The following is a 26,045-nucleotide window of genomic DNA, read 5'->3' as shown; positions in this document are numbered from 1 at the left end:
AAACATCATTTTTAGCAGTGATATGAGAAAAATCTTCCCGATTCTATAAACAGATTGATATCTCACTCATTTCAATGTCCATCTTGTTTTACGCTGGGAAAGAGTTTCCCACAAGTTACAGCTGCAGAAACTCTTCGAAATTCACTAGAAAGATTAATGAACTGTAACTAAAACAGTTTCAGATGACTGATTTTGGCCCTTTTGTCCGAATCTCCTGATAAGCTGCACCAGAATGTGTTTTGTCCGCTGGGATTGTGTGTGTTCAGAGGAAAGGGAACGCCACCGCTAAACATAAAGGTGCAGAATTACAGCAGGAGCGCCGGTGTGTTTGAGGTGGAAGAGGATCCGTGACAGTGTGTGTGACACTAGAGACAAAACAAACACACACAAACCTGATGAGACGCTGCTGCTTTTCCATTCAGTGTGTGTGAGTATTATCACTCAAAACTTCAGAATTAAGATTTTTAATGTTTCTGAAAGAGTCTCTTCTGCTCACCGAGACTGATCACAAACACAGTAAAAATTGTGAAATATTATTACAATGGAAAATATCTGTTTTCTATGTGAATATATAGTAAAGTGTAATTTATATCCAGTGATCAAAGCTGAATTTTCAGCATCATTACTCCAGTCTTCAGTGTCACATGATCCTTCAGAAATCATTCTGATATGATGATTTGATGCTCAAGAAACATTTATGATTATGATCAAAGTCATATTTTTATTTCTCAGGATTCTTTGATGAATAGAAATTTCTAAAGAACATTTATTTGAAATAGAATCTTTTGTAACATTATGAATGTCACTTTTGATCAATTTAATGCGTCCTTGATGAATAAAAGTTTTCATTTTGTTTTTTTAATTTTTTAAATCTTGCTCATCCTAAACTTTTTAATAGCTGTGTATCCATAAAAATATGAACTATTTTCAATAATCATAAATGTTTCTTGAGCATCAAATCATCATAGAATGATTTCTGAAGAGTCATGTGACACTGAAGACTGGAGTAATGATGCTGAAAATTCAGGAATAAATTACACTTTACTATATATTCACATAGAAAACAGCTGATTTACATTACAAATATATTTATATTTGTGATCAGTCTTATTATTGGTTTGACTGTAGTGTAAATCCTGTTATTTCAGCACGTACAGTATGAAAGGACTGAGACTAAATAAGAGTATTTTCATCGTTTATTTATACTGTTCAGATTTACAGGGCGTTGAAAAAGAATCCAAATAATATTAACACACAAACCTTTATCTCAATCTCCCCAACCAAAGACAATAAACATGACAAACAATGCCTCGTCCCGCTGTCTGGAGGACGCTGTCACTGGGCCTGTTTCTTCAGACGCTCCTTCAGGTTCTTCTCCTTCGTCTCTCTCTCTCTCTGAATGAGCTGCTGTCGTTCGGCCTCCCAGTCCCGAACCGTCCGCCGGTACTCCGACAGATCCGCGTCCTCACAGACCGCCAGCGCCTGCCGGGTCAGAGCCGACACCAGCGACTCCAGGCTCCTCGGGTCCACCTTGTCCTGGGCCAGAAGCCGTTCCTTCAGCTCCTGCCAAAACATTGAGTTTGTGCTTAAAACAAGAACAAATATCTGCCAAAATAAACTTTAATCAAAGGGAAAACAAGGTTATTTTTTTGACTCCACAATTTTCATGAAAATCAAACCAGATCATCTTCAGACTGAAGTTATTGATAAACCCAAACATTCTCGAATAACGCGCACACAAATTCGAAGAAGAGCATGCCAAATTGGACAAAAGGCTACATCTCCGCAATGCTTCAGCAAATTCTGATACACAAGCACGACCTGAGGCTACATACTGCGTTTTGGCACAGCGCCACCTACTGGTCTGGAGATAGGGTTAGGGTTAGAAAACTGGTCTTGTTAAAACTGGTTAAAACTGGTCTTGTTAGATTCAGGGCAGCATGCCGAGTTGAATGATATCCAATTTTACCATATCGGCCATTTTGGGCGTTGGCCATTTTGTAGCAAAATGCTGTAAATTTTTTTACGCATTAGCATATCATTAGGAAACTCTGTATGGGTCATCAGCACGATGCCCTGAAGGAGTCTGAGAAGTTTCGAGATAGCGCCACCTAGTGGTGAAACCAAATATTCATATGCTCATAACTTATTTTCATGGGAGTCATCTCTTTAGATTAACGAATCCTTGCCGAGTCCAACGATACCAAACATGCTAGGTTTGTGCAACGTTGTGATTTAGCGTTAAAACAACATTCGCAAATTTTGTTAGTAAATGGCAAAAAATGCAATGAAAGTCATGCATGGGTTATTTTTTATATACATGTCTATAACTCCTAAATTTAATGAGATATTTTCACCAAATTTGGCACACTTATTTGTGGGCATACTCTGAGGACACATAAAAAATGTGATGGGATTGCGCCTGTTGGTGGCGCTATAACTGAACAAAATATTAAATTGCCATTAACTCTAACAAAGTACATGAAATAAAACGCTATAATTTACTGATGATTTTACTTCTTGCTTGTTTCTTTGTGCTTGGCCTCTTAATTAGTGATTGACAGATATATCTGTTTACCGATATTTTCCCGATATTTAAGCATTTTTCCATAATCGGGTATCGGTTTTGTAATATCGGATTCGCCGAAGTTTACGGCGCCATCTTGTGGCCGTTTTGAGATTCCCGCCATTGCAGCCCGGGCGTCTGAGGAGATCAGTCAACAACAACTCAGTGCACAGGTAAAGTATATGTTCTACTTGGTTTACTTTAATTAATCAACTTTATTTAACATAACAGATATGCACAAATGAGATCTGAGACATAAATTCCTGATATAGTTAATTTATGCAGCTTGTTTCTAAACAATTGAGACGAACTCATTGAGTCACATAGTGTAATTCGTCATGTCCTGCCCCAATAAAGACGTAACTTTACATTAATTAAATAAAACAGACATGAATGAGTGCATGTTGAAAATAAAATCGCTGAATTTAATTCTCTATCTGTTGTATTTGGTCACCATTAGTCTAGAAGAAAAAGTTCGTTCATATTGCTTAGCAACTGACGGATGATCAGGACACGGCCACTGAATGAAACTTTTGACAAGATTATCTTGTTTAAACACCCTAGATTATATTATCATTTACTACATAATTTTTTCGCTAATACACATATAAATATAGCCTACCGCTTTGTGGAAATTAATTATTTATTATCTACATGCGCGATCGCGGTTGATAGTCAAACAGCACTTTGTCAATTGGCATTACATGATTTAACATTAGATTAAATTTAGATCATAAAATGTCAACTGACAAGTGCTGTTTAACTTTATATAGTCTCGGAAAAAAAAGTTCGTTCATATTGCTCAGCACCTGAATGAGTTGATGATCAGGAAGCCTCAAGCACGGCCACTGCATGAAATTGTTGACAAGATTATCTCGTTTAAACACCCTAGATTATATAATCAATTGATTTACTACATAAACCATTATTTAGTTAATTGCACTTTAATTTTTTGGACTCAGACCCCTCTATTTATTTGTGTATAAATATAAAGTTTTTTTTTTGTATGCAAGGAGGGAGTGATTGTTATAAATTAAATGGTTTGTTCAGCTCATTTGTGTTGTAATAACTGTCAAAAACAGAAGTATAACAGTAAATAAATATCGGTTCTGCATATCGGTTATCGGGTACATAAACATGCAAATAATCGGTATCGGTTATAAAAAATCAATATCGGTCGATCACTACTCTTAATGGCTGCTTGCAGCTATATTTACACTAGTTAATAATGTCTGGATAACCGAATAAACATGTTTCAGTCCAGCTGAAATATTACTAACAATATCACAGTTAATTTTATGTTTACTCAAAAATCTGGATTTGACAGCAGAAATGTTCAGGACTAGGGAAACTAACCTTGAAGCGGTTGATGTACTCTGGTAGTTTCAGTCTCTCCAGCCGATCTTCTTCATCCAGGAGTGTGTCGGTGTCGCTCTGTCCATCAGAAATCTCCGACAGCTCCTGCAAGATCTTCTCCACATGATCCAGCTGAAACACAGAGACGCTCAATAACATCACGCGGCATTACAAATGTTCGTTTTCAGAAGCGACTCTCAGTGCATTCCAGTTTAAATTTATCCCGTGAATTAGAACCCATTACTTTGGTTGCAAGCAAGCAGCAACATGCTCCACCAGTTTTGATGATGATGATGATGTTATTCCAAGGAACATTTTTACTAGAGGATCATAACTGACTTACTGCAACATTAAAGTGGCCATATACTGTATGACAAGTCTTGATGTAGTTTTTGTGCTCTACAAGACCGAATGTTGATTATTCTCCTCATATTCTCCATTGTTGCAGCTCCTCTCTTCCCAGTCTGTCAGTAACACTCTGTTTACTTCCTGTCTCTATGAAGCCCCGCCTTCTGAAAAGCACAATGTGCTCTGATTGGTCGGCTGGAGCAGTGTGTTGTGATTGGTGTTTGGGAAATGTCCCGCCCCTTACCATAACCGCCAGTTTCAACACACTACTGACTAACCCAACCAGGCCCCGCCCCTTTATTCTGTGCATTAATTATTTAAATGAGGAACATTGAGAAGAAAACTCAAGATGGAGTTCAGAAACACTGATATAGAGAAGAACTCTGTTTCAAACTGAAGGAAGAAGTAGAAATCAGAATAGGTCATTTTGTGGTCATTTTGACTCCAGAGGGTGTTTATGTTCAGTGATCTCAAACATTCACTTCAAAAACATCAGCTATGTGGATTCTCTTTAAACTTTTTCCCTCAGACAAGATAAATGTGTAGCACCCGCCCTCATTACGGTCATTTAGATATCTTTTCAGATCCTCACCACTTCCTCTGATAGCTTGACGTCTCCGAGGTCCGAACACACGCCGTCCATTACGGCGAGGGCTCGCCCGAGATAACCCGAGGTCCAGATCAGGGGCATCTGGTGAAACACGGCGTGGATTCCTCTGGACAGCTCCACTTTACCTGGGAGAGGATGTGTGAAACTCACGTTCAGATTAAACACAAACACAGAAATACTGAGGAAGAACATCATTTCCTGCTGTACACACACCGATGAGAGCGTATCCCAGAAGCCGAGCGCTGAATCCGACAGAGTTCTCCTGCTTCAGTCCGACCAACATCAGAGACGCTCCCATGATCCTCTCCTCCTGCCACTGAACATTGACCACACAAACACATACTAGATTCAACACCACATGATCAGGCTCTTGTTTTCCAGCACAAATATATAAACATTCTAAAATTCAGATGACAAAAATGACAAGAAAAATCTCTGCCCAAAACACTGAGGAAGAACATCATTTCTTCGCCGTCGGCCGTCCTGTTCTACTCACGCCGAGTTCAGGTTTGGTTGCCAGATGTTTGCTGAGAGCACCGAGCGACAGAATCTGTGTGGAGATTCGCTCAAACGACTCCTGAAGCATCACTTCCTCCACCACTGAACAGGCTCCTGGATTCAACACGCAACATGTGATTCATGTGCGAACAAATGAATTTACACGGGATTCACGTGCGAACAGCAGCAATACAAACCCTTGAAGTCGTTGTCTTTTATAAAGGAGTCGATCAGAAGGTTAAAGGTGAAGTCGTCAGGAAACATGCCGAACTGAACCTGCACCACAACACCACATGATCAGCTACAAACACATTTTAAACTCGTATTCAGACGGTCTCATTAGTAAAGCGAGAGCCTCCCACACCTTGTTCTTCAGCGTGTAAAGGGCTTTATCCCGCGCTCCATACTTCAGACACTGCCGGAACCAGCTGTGAACGCTCCAGTCCCGAAGGTACCAGCAGTTCGGACTGTGACGGAACCTGAGGAGAACCAACACGCTCTTCAACTGATCCAACGGAGTCACACGGAAAACAGATCTTTGATTTCCTTTGAAACAATTTTCACTCAGAAACAGGCCTGTCATGTGATCATGGTTATTCCATCCAATCACAATAACTGAGCAGTTTAAATTCACGTTTTGCCAGAGAATATTAAAAACTGTTGTAAACACAAAGATCTTGCTTCATAAAAAAATTAAGGTTTGTGGGTTTAATCAGACTGCGTTATATTATTATATCATATAATAAAGTTTTTAGCTTTAGTTAGTGTGTAATGTTGCTGTTTGATCATAAACAACATCTGCAAAGTTACGACGCTCAAAGTTCAATGCAAAGAGAGATATTTTCTTTTACAGAAATCACTACAACAAGCTTCTTCCCGGGTTAGTGACATCACAAACCCTAAAATTTACATAAACCCCGCCCCCGGGAACACACAACAAAGGGGGCGGGGCCATGTTGGGCTTCTTTAGAGAAGAGGAAGAGTTGTTTTTGTAAATGGCGTCATTTTACGCCGGACTGCTTCACAAACGAGGGTCAATTCAACACAAAAGATGAACATGACGGCACATGCTAGTGGATGAGTTGAATCAACTCCACAGCAACTACATCAATTTATCCACTAACCATTCAGAAACGTCTAAAAGTTGTAACTTCTTCCTGAGTCTCTCCATCAGTGTCGACTCCGGTTTGAACAATGTAAGGCTGAACACTTTCCTCATTTTGGCTGCGTGAGATTCTCCAGCTTTGTTGTTGTTGAGCTGTTAAAGCTCCGCCCTCTTCTGGAAAGCGGAGCTCATTTGCATTTAAAGGGACACACACAAAAACTGTGTGTTTTTGCTCACGCCCAAATAGAGGCAAATTTGACAAGATATAATAAATGATCTGTGGGGGATTTTGAGCTGAAACTTCACAGACTATATTTTAGTTCGATAATGTTTTTTTATTTAATATTTTGTATTTTTAGGGGATTTTATGATACTACATTATGTTACTACTTTTTGAGCATAGATCTGAAAATGAAATTTCCAACTTAAATTGTCATAAATCTTAAATGTTTTGGAGCAACATACTGAAGTTTGGTCTCTTTTTGGTTGATTATTGCTGAAGTGGAAAAAAATTTAAAAAGTGAACTTTAGAAATATAGAAATTTAAGTTTATTGTTATGAAAAACGCACGCACATACATTTTTCAATTTTTATATGATATATATATATATACAGTATATATATTTTCCAAAACATTTTTTACTCTAAAACTGTGAGAAAATCAAAGCTATAAATCTAAAGAAGTTGTGTTCCTAATTTGAGGTTGATATCTCATGAAATGAGCTTTCAGTAAGATTTTGTTTGGCTGCAGTACCGAACGCTTCCACTAGGTGAAATTCGTTTGTCCGTGAGCAGTGTTTTTTTCCCTTCATCAGAGTGATATGAGACTCATAAAGGTTTTGGCACTTGCTTTGTGAACACAAAAAAAATCATGGACATAATTCAAAAAGGTTAAATGGTCCTGAAAAAAATAGTCAGAACCATTTAACCATTTTTTTCATGATTTTTTGTGTGTGATTTTCCCGTATCACTCGGATGAAGGAAAAAAATTCTAAAAAACATAAAATGTTAAATTTTTTCGGACAAAAATGCTTAAACAGCACCAGAATGTTAAAGAAAATCATATCGGCCTGTTTTATTATAACTTGTATTATATATGATTCAAAGTAAAAAAAAAGTATTAAGCTTACGCTATAACTGACAAACAAAACAGAATTAAACCATTAATCGACATTATTTGAATGACAATTAAGCGTCAGGACAAAATTCATGATCATGACAGGCCTACTGAGAAACTGCTAGTATTGAATTAAAAGTGAAATTTTCAAGCAAACAGACTGAAATAGTATTTGTGTAATACATAATCCAATAATCTTTGATTTATTTACATCTTAATGATTTTTTCAGTGCAGTGTTGAGCAAACCGTAACATATTCAAAGTTTTATTAAAGGTTTGAGCAGTAATACTTACTTATAAAGGTAATATTCTGCTTGATCGACTTCCTCTCTTGACGATAAACTATCTATGAACTGAACAAGATGTGCACATGTTAAAACATTTACTTTATTTACAGCATCCCCATTTAATGTGAAAAAAGTCATGAATTCACACAAGGAAAATGGAGGAGCAGTTTAATAATTCTATTGGATTATTCAAAAATATATTAAACCATAAGCAAATTCATCCTCCAGACATTTACATGGCAGAAGAGTATAAAGATTAATTATTTTCATTTTCAATCCCCTTGTTTATGCGATTTATATTCCTCCTTTTTTAAGTTTTTATTTATTTTTGATAATGCTTTATTTTAGTTACACACATTACATGTACTTACTGTAGTAATAATAACAGTAAATTATGCATAATTACATGCAACTAACCCTAAACCAAACCCTAACTCTAGCCCTAACCCTAAAGTAATCACATGTTGTTAATTATTATTACACAGGATGTAAACATATAATTACACTGTAACAATGACACCTTAAAATAATTTTTAATCTTGTGTTTTTGTATGTTGTTTAGTCTCAGTTATTAATACTTATAAAAACATTATTGAGAAACTATAAGCAATTTCATATGCATACTCTGACTTCATAAAAGTCTAATATAAAATAAAATATTATCACATTATCTCACCCTGCCGATGACCAAAGAGCTGACGGGAAACTTCCTCTCATACGTTCTGTCCATCAGAGAGGCCAGCTGTCCTGAGACAGAAACACAGACATCAGCACTTTAATTAAGGACAGAAGGACGTGTTTAAAACACTGCAGCACAAACAGCAGTTTTCCTCACCGAGGTCCTGCAGATCCTTCTGTCTCTGCTCCCACACTGCCGTGTCCGTGTACGCCGACGACAGCAAACACCTCCTGGCTGAGAGAAACACAAACGCCAGAGAGAATCATTAATGTAGGGCTGTGTTAAGATTAATATTACTCTCAATTGATCTTCTTTGTGATTAGTGGTCTACCGATATATCACTGATATTTGGCAAATAATTTGTGTTTGACAGAGGTGTCAGAAGCGGGACTTTTATTTTGACGACCATCGGACGATATTTTAAAAACGCTAAATATTCAAAAAGTACATTTTGTCTGCAATATTCAACAAGGCCGATATAATTGGTTGTTATTTAGCGTTTTTAAAATATTGGCATCAGCCAATAATTTTTTCTGTTTGGCCGATGTGCCGTATATATCGATGTGTTTAAAACTCCAAATAGCGAACTGACACGCTGGACATTTATTATGATAGCGCTGAGAGCTTAAATCTGCCATGAAAACAAGACTATAATATGCTGTTATACTCCATATAAAAGTCAGAAACTAAGCTCTTTTTGCACAGGCCTATCTAAAGGGTTAATGGCGCCACCTGGTGTTCAACAGTAAAAATTACAAATTTTACCTCTACCCAACAGGAAAAACCACCAACAATCAGAATGCATGATTATATGGTGTCATGGCTTTGCAATCAAAAAATGTCGTTATAATGGAAGTAAATGCGGAAAAAAAAGCCACGAACAGTAAATGAGGGAGAAAAAATTAAAATCTGATGCTGCACAAAAACTAACATTGCATCAAAGCCAATGTTGTTACAAATCTGTTGTTACATGTCCAAGACTTTGATAAAAGGTAAAAAAAATCCAGTCCACAATCACTTTTTATATTGAAAATAAGTCATTTTGTGTGTTTTTTCCCCAAATCAGTGACATCATTAATGAACTTGGCAATTAAAGAGTTAAAATCCTGGATTTTTTTAAACATTTAGTAGTTTTGATCAGGACTGAGCTTGATTAACAGATTTACGCAAAAAATTTTAAAAAATATTTATCTGATACATTTTTACAGCCGTTTAATTTAGTGGATGTTTTCATCCCGAGCATAACGAAAGGGTAGTGAATTTGCCCACAGTGAACATTTTCAAAGCATCTTCCCAAAATATGTATCAAAATAAGATTTGTCACCAAAAATGATTCCATTTGCTGAAACACAGAGAAGGTTGTGGCCAAATTAAGACTCAAAAACACCCCATAGTGGATGAAAACATCCCCAACAACATATAAAGGTTAAATTCAATCATGTGATCAATGATGTAAGTGAAGCCACTCACTAAACATGTGGAAAATATAATTATTATAACTCATTGTGCTACAGAATTGTCAATGACAACATTCATACTGTTTATTTTGTATAAAGCAATGTTAGAATCAAAGTTGATAAGTGAAAAACTACCTGTTTAATTTCACTTAAAACTCATATAGCATGCATTTAACAGTCCGAAATAAATTGCTTTTTATTTTAAATATAATGATCAACACTCAAATAAATCAATTGTGATCATGTGACATTCGCGTTCACCTGACATTATCCTCTTTATGCGAGTATTAAAGATTAAAGCATATATTTCAGTGTCTATCTCTGTCTGCCTCAGTTTAATGATCATCCATTGATAGTGACACTCACCGATCGATCTGTAATCGACACATTTGGAAAAGGTTTGAACGGGACGCAGACAGCGCTGCAGGATGGAGGCCGCCATCTTGGACTGAACCATTCGGCAGAATGGGCACGAGCGAGGGGAGAATCACAGAGAGTCACTGCGCATGCGCCATTTTAGGTGCACAACATTACTATGACATAAATTATTATAGATTTCGCCCAAAAAAAAAAAAAAAATCCGGAATTGTTATCTATATAAGAGGCTTTAATATAAGAGATGTTAATAGCGACATTCAAACAATCCCGATTAAATCTTGAGGAAAGTGAAAGATTATTCTTTCCTCAAGTTTCACAGTGTGATTGTAGAAGAGCCCGATAGATGGCGCTCTGGTATTATAAAGCCAGCTGCTGTTTTTTGATGTTATTTTATAATCGTTAAATCAATTCTGAGAAAAGCTCATATCATTAAACTAAATAATGCATGAACCACAATGAGTAAAAAATACAAAATATTCTTACAGCATTTATTAATCTTTGCTAATGTTAGTAAATGATGTTAACAGATACAACTTTTGATCTTAAAAAGTGTAGAAATTAACATTAACTATGTTTAATTAGGTCACCATAACTCATTTTAACAAATTAAACCGTATTGTAAAGTGTTACCAACAGACCAGATGAAGTAAAATAGAGATATTTTTCCATCTAAAGCACAGAAAACGACAGAAGGGGAAAATAAAAGGAGGAATTGCAGCACAAACGTTTGGTCTAAACATCCTCAGAGGAACTGACCGCTTTTACAAATGACAGAAACCAAAGAAACACACAATTTACATTATCTGACCGGACGGAAAGATCTGTGTATGAAAATCAAGAGCGAACGAAGAAGGTTTTCTGCAGTCAGATTTCTGAAGACAAGTGTGGGTCAAAGCAAAGGCCACATCAGTGTGTGGAGACTGTGATTGACACACGGGTCAGAAGTGTGGTGATTTATCTGTTCTCAGCAGCCTGGCGTTTACAGACGCCTCTTTGTCCTGATTCATCCAGGACTTTCACTTCAGCAGAGACGTTTCACACTACCTGATTCTGTGTGTTTTCATAGGCTTCGGACCGAAACATTGAGGTGATTGGAAGACAGGAAGAGGATCTGAGCACTTCCTCTTTGCCTTTAGAGTTTCATCAGGACAAATACCCAGAAGGTGTGGTGCCTAAAAAAGGCCTGAGAGTTGAATATTCTGACACACACACACACACACACACAGTAAACAGGGAACACTCAAAGTTATTGAACAAATGTTCTTCCAGTAACGTTAATAGAACGTTCATTCAAAAGTAGCGTTTCCATAATGTTTGAAGAATGGAACGTTCCCCTAACGTACACATAACCAAGAAAAAACGTTTTTAAAACATTAAAAAACGGAGAAATAATGTTTACATTATGTAATGGGAACATATTTTTGTTCGCTGGTGTCACGTGTGTTTAGTGAACTGGAATTGTGGAACAACATTTTTGTTGTAGAATCTGATTAGTTTTTCTGCAACCAAACTGAACAATAGCCATCAACAATGAGAAGTGTGTTATCTTGTGTAAAGGGTTCGGACTCCCACCGTGCGTTTGATCAGAGTTATTCTCCAATACTTCCTTTTCTTTGTTGAGGAAGTGTGTTACAGTTTTTAAGGAAGAAAACCTGTCCAAAAGGTTGTAGAGTAAAAATAGACTTCATTTAAGTTTACTTTAGACTGCTTGTTTGGTTGGTTGGTCTGATATTATAAATACACAATATATGTTAGTCTTGAGTTTTGCAAAAAATGATGTACTTCCTCAGCGTTTCTGTCTTGTTTTCCAGCACAAATATATAAACATTCTTAAATCAAGATTCATTTACTGGAGAAGAGAAATGACTGAAGATATCAAGACTACAAATATCTGTCAATGGAGTCAGAAAAATAATGTTTGTTATTCCTTTGAATTAAATGTATTTTTCTGACTCCATTGACAAATATTTGTTCTTGTTTTAAGTACAAACTCACACATTTTCAGAAAATGTATTCATTTTGATTCTTTACTGTATACTATGGAAGCTTGTTTCTGCCATGAAGTAAAAAATAAAAATTTTTTCTTTATATCATGCAATTCTGATTTTATAAATTCTGACTTTATATCTCACAATTCAGACTTTTTCTCAGAATTGTGATAGAAACTCTTGTGAATGTGAGTTCTAAAGTCAGAATTGTGTGATATTAAGTCAGAATTTATAAAGTCAGAATTGCGTAATATACAGTAAGAATTTATAAAGTCAGAATTGCATAATATAAAGTCAAAATTTATAAATGTCAGAATTTATAAAGCCAGAATTGACCCTTCGCAAAGACCCATCCCCCTTAGTTACTGTTGCTTTGTCCGACAAGCCGTGGCGCTGTCACTCCACACACAGTGAAAAATACATCGCAGAGCAAAGAGGACACTGACAACATGTCGACAGACAAGACAAAGTGGGTTACTTATAATCTTAAACAAAGTCCCAGCTTTCAAACTGTGTAGTTTTTTTAAGAAATTCAAACAATATAAACCCTATTTGTGGCTCTTTAATGTGTCGTGACAGATCGCTGTAGCGCCTCAGCTCAAGAGGCTCGTAAACCGATCATCTCTTCCTACTAGTTCATGTACAGCATCAAATAAACATGAATGAACATGAGAAGGTATGTTGTTTCAAACGCGGAAAGACGTCAATATACACAATTTTTCAAGTTGAACTCTGCCGAGGTTAATCTTCTAACTACTGACTGCTTTGTCGGACAAAATGGCGGATTCAGCGTTCTAATTGGTTAGATTGCTTGTCAATCAAACTCCCTGTGAAGGGTCAATTGCATAATATAAAGTCAGAATTTATAAAGTCAGAATTGCATAATATAAAGTCAGAATTTATAAAGTCAGAATTGCATAATATAAAGTCAGAAATTATAAAGTCAGAATTGCGAGTTATAAAGTCAGAAATTATAAAGTCAGAATTGCGAGTTATAAAGTCAGAAATTATAAAGTCAGAATTGCATAATATAAAGTCAGAAATTATAAAGTCAGAATTGCGAGTTATAAAGTCAGAAATTATAAAGTCAGAATTGTGTGATATAAAGACAGAATTGCATAATATAAAGTCAGAATTTATAAAGTCAGAATTGTGTGATAAAGTCAGAATTGCGTAATATAAAGTCAGAATTTATAAAGTCAGAATTGCATAATATAAAGTCAGAATTTATAAAGTCAGAATTGCATAATATAAAGTCAGAAATTATAAAGTCAGAATTGCATAATATAAAGTCAGAAATTATAAAGTCAGAATTGCGAGTTATAAAGTCAGAAATTATAAAGTCAGAATTGCATAATATAAAGTCAGAAATTATAAAGTCAGAATTGCGAGTTATAAAGTCAGAAATTATAAAGTCAGAATTGTGTGATATAAAGACAAATTGCATAATATAAAGTCAGAATTTATAAAGTCAGAATTGTGTGATAAAGTCAGAATTGCGTAATATAAAGTCAGAATTTATAAAGTCAGAATTGCAAGATATAGTCAGAATTTATAAAGTCAGAATTGCAAGATATAAAGTCAGAATTTATAAAGTCAGAATTGTGTGATAAAGTCAGAATTGCACAATATAAAGTCAGAATTTATAAAGTCAGAATTGCGAGATATAAAGTCAGAATTGATAAAGTCAGAATTGTGTGATAAAGTCAGAATTGCATAATATAAAGTCAGAATTTATAAAGTCAGAATTGAGTAATATAAAGTCAGAATTTCTAAAGTCAGAATTGCGAGTTATAAAGTCAGAATTGCGTAATATAAAGTCAGAATTTAAAGTCAGAATTGCGAGTTATAAAGTCAGAATTGCATAATATAAAGTCAGAAATTATAAAGTCAGAATTGCATAATATAAAGTCAGAAATTATAAAGTCAGAATTGCGAGTTATAAAGTCAGAAATTATAAAGTCAGAATTGCATAATATAAAGTCAGAAATTATAAAGTCAGAATTGCGAGTTATAAAGTCAGAAATTATAAAGTCAGAATTGTGTGATATAAAGACAAATTGCATAATATAAAGTCAGAATTTATAAAGTCAGAATTGTGTGATAAAGTCAGAATTGCATAATATAAAGTCAGAAATTATAAAGTCAGAATTGCATAATATAAAGTCAGAAATTATAAAGTCAGAATTGCGAGTTATAAAGTCAGAAATTATAAAGTCAGAATTGCATAATATAAAGTCAGAAATTATAAAGTCAGAATTGCGAGTTATAAAGTCAGAAATTATAAAGTCAGAATTGTGTGATATAAAGACAAATTGCATAATATAAAGTCAGAATTTATAAAGTCAGAATTGTGTGATAAAGTCAGAATTGCGTAATATAAAGTCAGAATTTATAAAGTCAGAATTGCAAGATATAGTCAGAATTTATAAAGTCAGAATTGCAAGATATAAAGTCAGAATTTATAAAGTCAGAATTGTGTGATAAAGTCAGAATTGCACAATATAAAGTCAGAATTTATAAAGTCAGAATTGCGAGATATAAAGTCAGAATTGATAAAGTCAGAATTGTGTGATAAAGTCAGAATTGCATAATATAAAGTCAGAATTTATAAAGTCAGAATTGAGTAATATAAAGTCAGAATTTCTAAAGTCAGAATTGCGAGTTATAAAGTCAGAATTGCGTAATATAAAGTCAGAATTTAAAGTCAGAATTGCGAGTTATAAAGTCAGAATTTATAAAGTCAGAATTGCAAGATAGAAAGTCAGAATTTATAAAGTCAGAATTGCAAGATATAAAGTCAGAATTTATAAAGTCAGAATTGTGTGATAAAGTCAGAATTGCATAATATAAAGTCAGAATTTATAAAGTCAGAATTGCGAGTTATAAAGTCAGAATTTATAAAGTCAGAATTGCAAGATATAAAGTCAGAATTGCATAATATAAAGTCAGAATTGCAAGATATAAAGTCAGAATTGCATAATATAAAGTCAGAATTTATAAAGTCAGAATTGCAAGATAGAAAGTCAGAATTTATAAAGTCAGAATTGTGTGATAAAGTCAGAATTGCATAATATAAAGTCAGAATTTATAAAGTCAGAATTGCGAGTTATAAAGTCAGAATTTATAAAGTCAGAATTGCAAGATATAAAGTCAGAATTGCGAGATATAAAGTCAGAATTGCAAGATATAAAGTCAGAATTGCAAGATATAAAGTCAGAATTGCGAGATATAAAGTCAGAATTGCAAGATATAAAGTCAGAATTGCGAGATATAAAGTCAGAATTGCAAGATATAAAGTCAGAATTGCATAATATAAAGTCAGAATTTATAAAGTCAGAATTGCAAGATAGAAAGTCAGAATTTATAAAGTCAGAATTGCAAGATATAAAGTCAGAATTTATAAAGTCAGAATTGCGAGTTATAAAGTCAGAATTTATAAAGTCAGAATTGCAAGATATAAAGTCAGAATTGCAAGATATAAAGTCAGAATTGCGAGATATAAAGTCAGAATTGCAAGATATAAAGTCAGAATTGCGAGATATAAAGTCAGAATTGCAAGATATAAAGTCAGAATTGCATAATATAAAGTCAGAATTTATAAAGTCAGAATTGCGAGTTATAAAGTCAGAATTTATAAAGTCAGAATTGCAAGATATAAAGTCAGAATTGCGAGTTATAAAGTCAGAATTGCGTAATATAAAGTCAGAATTTAAAGTCAGAATTGTGAGATATAAAGTCAGAATTGCGAGATATAAAGTCAGAATTGCAAGATATAAAGTCAGAATTGCGAGATATAAAGTCAGAATTGCAAGATATAAAGTCAGAATTGCATAATATAAAGTCAGAATTTATAAAGTCAGAATTGCAAGATAGAAAGTCAGAATTTATAAAGTCAGAATTGCAAGATATAAAGTCAGAATTTATAAAGTCAGAATTGTGTGATAAAGTCAGAATTGCATAATATAAAGTCAGAATTTATAAAGTCAGAATTGCGAGTTATAAAGTCAGAATTTATAAAGTCAGAATTGCAAGATATGAAGTCAGAATTGCAAGATATAAAGTCAGAATTTATAAAGTCAGAATTGTGTGATAAAGTCAGAATTGCATAATATAAAGTCAGAATTTCTAAAGTCAGAATTGAGTAATATAAAGTCAGAATTTCTAAAGTCAGAATTGCGAGTTATAAAGTCAGAATTGCGTAATATAAAGTCCAAATTTATAAAGTCAGAATTGCGAGTTATAAAGTCAGAATTTATAAAGTCAGAATTGCAAGATATAAAGTCAGAATTTATAAAGTCAGAATTGCAAGATATAAAGTCAGAATTTATAAATTCAGAATTTTGTGATAAAGTCAGAATTTCATAATATAAAGTCTGAATTTATAAAGTCAGAATTGCGGGTCAAAGTCAGAATTTATAAAGTCAGAATTGCAAGATATAAAGTCAGAATTGCAAGATATAAAGTCAGAATTTATAAAGTCAGAATTGAGTAATATAAAGTCAGAATTTATAAAGTCTGAATTGCGAGTTATAAAGTCAGAATTTATAAAGTCAGAATTGTGTGATATAAAGTCAGAATTTATAAAGTCAAAATTGCGAGTTATAAAGTCAGAATTTATAAAGTCAGAACTGCAAGATATAAAATCAGAATTGCGAGTTATAAAGTCAGAATTTATAAAGTCAAAATTGCGTAATATAAAGTCAGAATTTATAAAGTCAGAATTGCAAGATATAAAATCAGAATTGCGAGTTATAAAGTCAGAATTTATAAAGTCAAAATTGCGTAATATAAAGTCAGAATTTATAAAGTCAGAATTGCGAGATATAAAGTCAGAATTTATAAAGTCAGAATTGCAAGATATAAAATCAGAATTGCGAGTTATAAAGTCAGAATTTAAAGTCAAAATTGTGTGATATAAAGCCAGAATTTATAAAGTCAGAATTGCGAGTTATAAAGTCAGAATTTATAAAGTCAGAATTGCAAGATATAAAATCAGAATTGCGAGTTATAAAGTCAGAATTAATAAAGTCAAAATTGCGTAATATAAAGTCAGAATTTAAAGTCAAAATTGTGTGATATAAAGCCAGAATTTATAAAGTCAAAATTGTGATATAAAGTCAGAATTGCATAATATAAAGTCAGAATTTATAAAGTCAGAATTGCGAGATATAAAGTCAGAATTTGTAAAGTCAGAATTGTGTGATAAAAAGTCACAATTACCTTTTTTAATATTTTTATTTAGTGGCGGAAACAAGCTTCCATAGTACACAGTAATGTGTTCATTGAAATGTCAAAATAGTTTCATCTTTAAATGAATTTATTGTATACATAAATATTGATCAGCGCTCACACTGCGTTCGATTGAAATCATTTATGATCATCTATGCGTTTACACATTGCAAAAATACAAAACTGTCAAAAATCATGAAGCTGTCAGAACTGCGTCAACTCTCGTCATTAATTTATCAGAGCCGTTACACCTCCATTGAAGGCAATTAGCATTAATGCTCAGAAATATATCAGTTTTCTTCTCTCAATTATATTAATTTCATTGGACATTATGAAATATTACAAGTAGACTAAACATGCTACAATTCTTCTGAAAAATCAAGATACTTGCAAAGATTTCTGTACATTTCTCACATGAAAAAAAAATATTTGAAACATTATCATTCACAGCGTGTTTGTCAGTCTCTCTCAGAAATCGTCCTCTTTATCACTGTAGAACTGTTTGTCATCCGTTTTCTTCTTCTCATCCTCCTTTCTCTCCTCATCCTCCTCCTCATCTCTGGTCTCCAGCGCCGGGTTGTAGAGGTCAGGACTGTACTGGCTCATTCTGTACAGACTGTCCTCGTCTTCCTCCCGACTGGAGCTCCCGCCGTCAGACGGAGACAGATGCATCTGCCCGTGGTTCTTCTGGGACAGATCGAAGGGCTCGTCCTGACCGATGCGGGACAGGATCCGTAGAGGGCCAGAGAGACACAACCGTCCCCGCCGCCGGAAGACTGGGAAAATCCAAAGAGGGGGAGATGGAGAACATCATCATTATCATACAACTACTTCAGAAAGATATATAAAACATGATGTTCTTCCTCATTGTTTCTGACTTGTTTTCCAGGACAAATATCTAAACATTCTTAAATCAAGAAACATTTACTGGAGAAGCGAAATGACTGAAGATATTAAGACATCAATTAAGACAAATTAAGACAAGTCATTTTGCTTCACAGGTATCTTGATTTAAGAATGTTTTGATATTTTTAATAGAAAACAGGGCAAAAACACTAAGCCTGTATTGTCAGGTAATGCTTCTCACCTCGAGCGTCCAGTCCCTGGTCCATGATCCCATGCTTGACCTTCATATGGCGGGTCAGGTTTCCCTTCAGCGTGAACTTGCTGGCGCAGTAAAGACATTTGAAGGGTTTGCTGTCAGAATGCAAGTGCATGTGGCCCATCAGATTATGCATTCTGTTAAACTCCTTTCCACACAGCTGTAAAGAGAGTAACTATTCAGATATCTTTGACCTGGTCAAGCACTAGGAAAGCTTTAATTGCACACAAACGTGCTCTTCATTCTGATCTGAGAACTACCTGACGATATTCAGAACAGCAGCGCGGCTGAACGTGTGGCACTGTTTTTATTGCTCATCGGGACGACACACTGAGATTTTCTAAACGTGCACATCACATTTTTATGGAAACTTGTTTCCGGCACTAAATAAAAAAATAAAAAAGGTAATTCTGACTTTATATCTCGCAATTCTGACTTTATATCTCGCAATTCTGACTTTATATCTCGCAATTCTGACTTTATATCTCGCAATTCTGACTTTACATCTCGCAATTCTGACTTTATATCTCGCAATTCTGACTTTATATCTCGCAATTTTGACTTTATATCTCGCAATTCTGACTTTACATCTCGCAATTCTGACTTTATATCTCGCAATTCTGACTTTATATCTCGCAATTTTGACTTTATATCTCGCAATTCTGACTTTATATCTCGCAATTCTGACTTTATATCTCGCAATTCTGACTTTATATCTCGCAATTCTGACTTTACATCTCGCAATTCTGACTTTATATCTCGCAATTCTGACTTTATATCTCGCAATTTTGACTTTATATCTCGCAATTCTGACTTTACATCTCGCAATTCTGACTTTATATCTTGCAATTCTGACTTTATATCTCGCAATTTTGACTTTATATCTCGCAATTCTGACTTTACAGCTCGCAATTCTGACTATAAATTCTGACTTTACAACTCGCAATTCTGACTTTATATCTCGCAATTCTGACTTTATATCTCGCAATTCTGACTTTATATCTCGCAATTCTGACTTTATAATTCGCAATTCTGGCTTTATATCTCGCAATTCTGACTTTATAACTCGCAATTCTGACTTTATAACTCAATTCTGACTTTATTTCTCGCAATTCTGACTTTATATCTCGCAATTCTGACTTTATAACTCAATTCTGACTTTATATCTCGCAATTCTGACTTTATAACTCAATTCTGACTTTATTACTCAATTCTGACTTTATATTTTGCAATTCCGACTTTATATCTCGCAATTCTGACTTTATATCACGCAATTCTGACTTTATATCACGCAGTTCTGACTTTATAACTCGCAATTCCGACTTTATATCTCGCAATTCCGACTTTATATCTCGCAATTCTGACTTTATATCTCGCAATTCTGACTTTATATCACACAATTCTGACTTTATATCTCGCAATTCTGACTTTATATCACGCAATTCTGACTTTATAACTCGCAATTCTGACTTTATATCACGCAATTCTGACTTTATATCATGCAGTTCTGACTTTATAACTCGCAATTCCGACTTTATAACTCGCAATTCTGACTTTATATCTCGCAATTTTGACTTTATATCACACAATTCTGACTTTATATCACGCAATTCCGACTTTATATCACGCAATTCTGACTTTATATCACGCAATTCTGACTTTATAACTCGCAATTCCGACTTTATAACTCGCAATTCCGACTTTATATCTCGCAATTCCGACTTTATATCTCGCAATTCCGACTTTATAAATCGCAATTCTGACTTTATATCTCGCAATTCTGACTTTATATCTCTCAATTCTAACTTCAGAACTCGCAATTCTGACTTTATATCACGCAATTCTGACTTTATACCTCGCAATTCCGACTTTTATATCTCGCAATTCCGACTTTTTTTCTCGCAATTCCAACTTTATATCACGCAATTCTGACTTTATATCCCCTTATTCCGACTTTATATCTCGCAATTCTGACTTTATATCTCGCAATTCTGACTTTATAACTCAATTCTGACTTTATATCTCGCAATTCTGACTTTATATCTCGCAATTCTGACTTTATAACTCAATTCTGACTTTATATCTCGCAATTCTGACTTTATATCACGCAATTCTGACTTTATAACGCAAATCTGACTTTATATCTCGCAATTCTGACTTTATATCTCGCAATTCTGACTTTATATCTCGCAATTCTGACTATATCTCGCAATTCCGACTTTATATCTCGCAATTCCGACGTTATATCTCGCAATTCCGACTTTATATCTCGCAATTCTGACTATATAACTCGCAATTCTGACTTTATATCACGCAATTCTGACTTTATAACGCAAATCTGACTTTATATCTCGCAATTCTGACTTTATATCTCGCAATTCTGACTTTATATCTCGCAATTCTGACTATATCTCGCAATTCCGACTTTATATCTCGCAATTCCGACGTTATATCTCGCAATTCCGACTTTATATCTCGCAATTCTGACTATATAACTCGCAATTCTGACTTTAAAACTCGCAATTCTGACTTTATAACTCGCAATTCTGACTTTATATCTCGCAATTCTGACTTTATAACTCAATTCTGACTTTACATCTCGCAATTCTGACTTTATAACTCGCAATTCTGACTTTGTAACTCAATTCTGACTTTATATCTCGCAATTCTGACTTTTTAACTCAATTCTGACTTTAAATCTTGCAATTCTGACTTTATAACTCGCAATTCTGACTTTGTAACTCAATTCTGACTTTATATCTCGCAATTCTGACTTTATAACTCAATTCTGACTTTACATCTCGCAATTCTGACTTTATAACTCGCAATTCTGACTTTGTAACTCAATTCTGACTTTATATCTCGCAATTCTGACTTTATAACTCAATTCTGACTTTAAATCTCGCAATTCTGACTTTATATCTCAATTCCGACTTTATATCTCACAATTCTGACTTTCAATCTCGCAATTCTGACTTTATAACTTGCAATTCCGACTTTATATCTCGCAATTCCGACTTTATATCTCGCAATTCTGACTTTATAACTCAATTCTGACTTTACATCTCGCAATTCTGACTTTATAACTCGCAATTCTGACTTTGTAACTCAATTCTGACTTTAAATCTCGCAATTCTGACTTTATATCTCAATTCCGACTTTATATCTCGCAATTCTGACTTTCGATCTCGCAATTCCGACTTTCAATCTTGCAATTCTGACTTTATAACTTGCAATTCCGACTTTATATCTCGCATTTCTGACTTTATATCACGCAATTCTGACTTTCAATCTTGCAATTCTGACTTTATAACTCACAATTCCGACTTTATATCTTGCAATTTTGACTTTATATCACACAATTCTGACTTTATATCACGCAATTCCGACTTTATATCACGCAATTCTGACTTTATAATTCGCAATTCTGACTTTATATCACGCAATTCTGACTTTATATCACGCAATTCCGACTTTATATCACGCAATTCTGACTTTATAATTCGCAATTCTGACTTTATATCACGCAATTCTGACTTTATATCACGCAATTCTGACTTTATAACTCGCAATTCCGACTTTATAACTCGCAATTCCGACTTTATATCTCGCAATTCCGACTTTATATCTCGCAATTCCGACTTTATAAATCGCAATTCTGACTTTATATCTCGCAATTCTGACTTTATATCTCTCAATTCTAACTTCAGAACTCGCAATTCTGACTTTATATCACGCAATTCTGACTTTATACCTCGCAATTCCGACTTTTATATCTCGCAATTCCGACTTTTTTTCTCGCAATTCCAACTTTATATCACGCAATTCTGACTTTATATCCCCTTATTCCGACTTTATATCTCGCAATTCTGACTTTATATCTCGCAATTCTGACTTTATAACTCAATTCTGACTTTATATCTCGCAATTCTGACTTTATATCTCGCAATTCTGACTTTATAACTCAATTCTGACTTTATATCTCGCAATTCTGACTTTATATCACGCAATTCTGACTTTATAACGCAAATCTGACTTTATATCTCGCAATTCTGACTTTATATCTCGCAATTCTGACTTTACATCTCGCAATTCTGACTATATCTCGCAATTCCGACTTTATATCTCGCAATTCCGACGTTATATCTCGCAATTCCGACTTTATATCTTGCAATTCTGACTATATAACTCGCAATTCTGACTTTAAAACTCGCAATTCTGACTTTATAACTCAATTCTGACTTTATATCTCGCAATTCTGACTTTATAACTCAATTCTGACTTTAAATCTTGCAATTCTGACTTTAAATCTTGCAATTCTGACTTTATAACTCGCAATTCTGACTTTGTAACTCAATTCTGACTTTATATCTCGCAATTCTGACTTTATAACTCAATTCTGACTTTACATCTCGCAATTCTGACTTTATAACTCGCAATTCTGACTTTGTAACTCAATTCTGACTTTATATCTCGCAATTCTGACTTTATAACTCAATTCTGACTTTAAATCTCGCAATTCTGACTTTATATCTCAATTCCGACTTTATATCTCACAATTCCGACTTTTTTTCTCGCAATTCCAACTTTATATCACGCAATTCTGACTTTATATCCCCTTATTCCGACTTTATATCTCGCAATTCTGACTTTATATCTCGCAATTCTGACTTTATAACTCAATTCTGACTTTATATCTCGCAATTCTGACTTTATATCTCGCAATTCTGACTTTATAACTCAATTCTGACTTTATATCTCGCAATTCTGACTTTATATCACGCAATTCTGACTTTATAACGCAAATCTGACTTTATATCTCGCAATTCTGACTTTATATCTCGCAATTCTGACTTTATATCTCGCAATTCTGACTATATCTCGCAATTCCGACTTTATATCTCGCAATTCCGACGTTATATCTCGCAATTCCGACTTTATATCTCGCAATTCTGACTATATAACTCGCAATTCTGACTTTATATCACGCAATTCTGACTTTATAACGCAAATCTGACTTTATATCTCGCAATTCTGACTTTATATCTCGCAATTCTGACTTTATATCTCGCAATTCTGACTATATCTCGCAATTCCGACTTTATATCTCGCAATTCCGACGTTATATCTCGCAATTCCGACTTTATATCTCGCAATTCTGACTATATAACTCGCAATTCTGACTTTAAAACTCGCAATTCTGACTTTATAACTCGCAATTCTGACTTTATATCTCGCAATTCTGACTTTATAACTCAATTCTGACTTTACATCTCGCAATTCTGACCTTATAACTCGCAATTCTGACTTTGTAACTCAATTCTGACTTTATATCTCGCAATTCTGACTTTTTAACTCAATTCTGACTTTAAATCTTGCAATTCTGACTTTATAACTCGCAATTCTGACTTTGTAACTCAATTCTGACTTTATATCTCGCAATTCTGACTTTATAACTCAATTCTGACTTTACATCTCGCAATTCTGACTTTATAACTCGCAATTCTGACTTTGTAACTCAATTCTGACTTTATATCTCGCAATTCTGACTTTATAACTCAATTCTGACTTTAAATCTCGCAATTCTGACTTTATATCTCAATTCCGACTTTATATCTCACAATTCTGACTTTCAATCTCGCAATTCTGACTTTATAACTTGCAATTCCGACTTTATATCTCGCAATTCCGACTTTATATCTCGCAATTCTGACTTTATAACTCAATTCTGACTTTACATCTCGCAATTCTGACTTTATAACTCGCAATTCTGACTTTGTAACTCAATTCTGACTTTAAATCTCGCAATTCTGACTTTATATCTCAATTCCGACTTTATATCTCGCAATTCTGACTTTCGATCTCGCAATTCCGACTTTCAATCTTGCAATTCTGACTTTATAACTTGCAATTCCGACTTTATATCTCGCAATTCTGACTTTATATCACGCAATTCTGACTTTCAATCTTGCAATTCTGACTTTATAACTCACAATTCCGACTTTATATCTTGCAATTTTGACTTTATATCACACAATTCTGACTTTATATCACGCAATTCCGACTTTATATCACGCAATTCTGACTTTATAATTCGCAATTCTGACTTTATATCACGCAATTCTGACTTTATATCACGCAATTCCGACTTTATATCACGCAATTCTGACTTTATAATTCGCAATTCTGACTTTATATCACGCAATTCTGACTTTATATCACGCAATTCTGACTTTATAACTCGCAATTCCGACTTTATAACTCGCAATTCCGACTTTATATCTCGCAATTCCGACTTTATATCTCGCAATTCCGACTTTATAAATCGCAATTCTGACTTTATATCTCGCAATTCTGACTTTATATCTCTCAATTCTAACTTCAGAACTCGCAATTCTGACTTTATATCACGCAATTCTGACTTTATACCTCGCAATTCCGACTTTTATATCTCGCAATTCCGACTTTTTTTCTCGCAATTCCAACTTTATATCACGCAATTCTGACTTTATATCCCCTTATTCCGACTTTATATCTCGCAATTCTGACTTTATATCTCGCAATTCTGACTTTATAACTCAATTCTGACTTTATATCTCGCAATTCTGACTTTATATCTCGCAATTCTGACTTTATAACTCAATTCTGACTTTATATCTCGCAATTCTGACTTTATATCACGCAATTCTGACTTTATAACGCAAATCTGACTTTATATCTCGCAATTCTGACTTTATATCTCGCAATTCTGACTTTATATCTCACAATTCTGACTATATCTCGCAATTCCGACTTTATATCTCGCAATTCCGACGTTATATCTCGCAATTCCGACTTTATATCTCGCAATTCTGACTATATAACTCGCAATTCTGACTTTAAAACTCGCAATTCTGACTTTATAACTCGCAATTCTGACTTTATATCTCGCAATTCTGACTTTATAACTCAATTCTGACTTTACATCTCGCAATTCTGACTTTATAACTCGCAATTCTGACTTTGTAACTCAATTCTGACTTTATATCTCGCAATTCTGACTTTATAACTCAATTCTGACTTTAAATCTTGCAATTCTGACTTTATAACTCGCAATTCTGACTTTGTAACTCAATTCTGACTTTATATCTCGCAATTCTGACTTTATAACTCAATTCTGACTTTACATCTCGCAATTCTGACTTTATAACTCGCAATTCTGACTTTGTAACTCAATTCTGACTTTATATCTCGCAATTCTGACTTTATAACTCAATTCTGACTTTAAATCTCGCAATTCTGACTTTATATCTCAATTCCGACTTTATATCTCACAATTCTGA

At 34.2% G+C, this 26,045-nt stretch overlaps 1 protein-coding gene across 2 annotated transcripts in view; it reads right to left on the bottom strand.

Annotated features, from left to right (window-relative positions):
* Window positions 1-206: 206 nt before the first annotated feature.
* LOC137026745 (zinc finger protein 366-like) overlaps window positions 207-26,045 on the bottom strand; it is a 32,474-nt gene continuing 6,635 nt past the window's right edge. Inside the window, exons 4-14 of one of the 2 annotated variants that reach the window (XR_010895922.1) lie at window positions 8,723-8,800; window positions 8,564-8,629; window positions 7,895-7,953; window positions 5,743-5,857; window positions 5,576-5,654; window positions 5,377-5,492; window positions 5,094-5,196; window positions 4,863-5,005; window positions 3,923-4,054; window positions 1,261-1,563; window positions 207-365 (exon numbers count right to left, since the gene is read on the bottom strand). Coding sequence is in view for 1 of the 2 variants with exons in the window: in XM_067394198.1 (XP_067250299.1) it covers window positions 1,336-1,563; window positions 3,923-4,054; window positions 4,863-5,005; window positions 5,094-5,196; window positions 5,377-5,492; window positions 5,576-5,654; window positions 5,743-5,857; window positions 7,895-7,953; window positions 8,564-8,629; window positions 8,723-8,800 (1,119 nt within the window). In the remaining variant the exon portion in view is untranslated. Of the gene's footprint in view, window positions 366-1,198; window positions 1,564-3,922; window positions 4,055-4,862; window positions 5,006-5,093; window positions 5,197-5,376; window positions 5,493-5,575; window positions 5,655-5,742; window positions 5,858-7,894; window positions 7,954-8,563; window positions 8,630-8,722; window positions 8,801-26,045 lie in introns of those variants that run through there. The other variant, XM_067394198.1, reaches the window with a different exon arrangement.

This window comes from Chanodichthys erythropterus, chromosome 9 (genome assembly GCF_024489055.1).
Source record: "Chanodichthys erythropterus isolate Z2021 chromosome 9, ASM2448905v1, whole genome shotgun sequence".
NCBI classification, from domain to species: domain Eukaryota; kingdom Metazoa; phylum Chordata; class Actinopteri; order Cypriniformes; family Xenocyprididae; genus Chanodichthys; species Chanodichthys erythropterus.
This window is presented reverse-complemented; position numbering and strand designations above follow the sequence as displayed.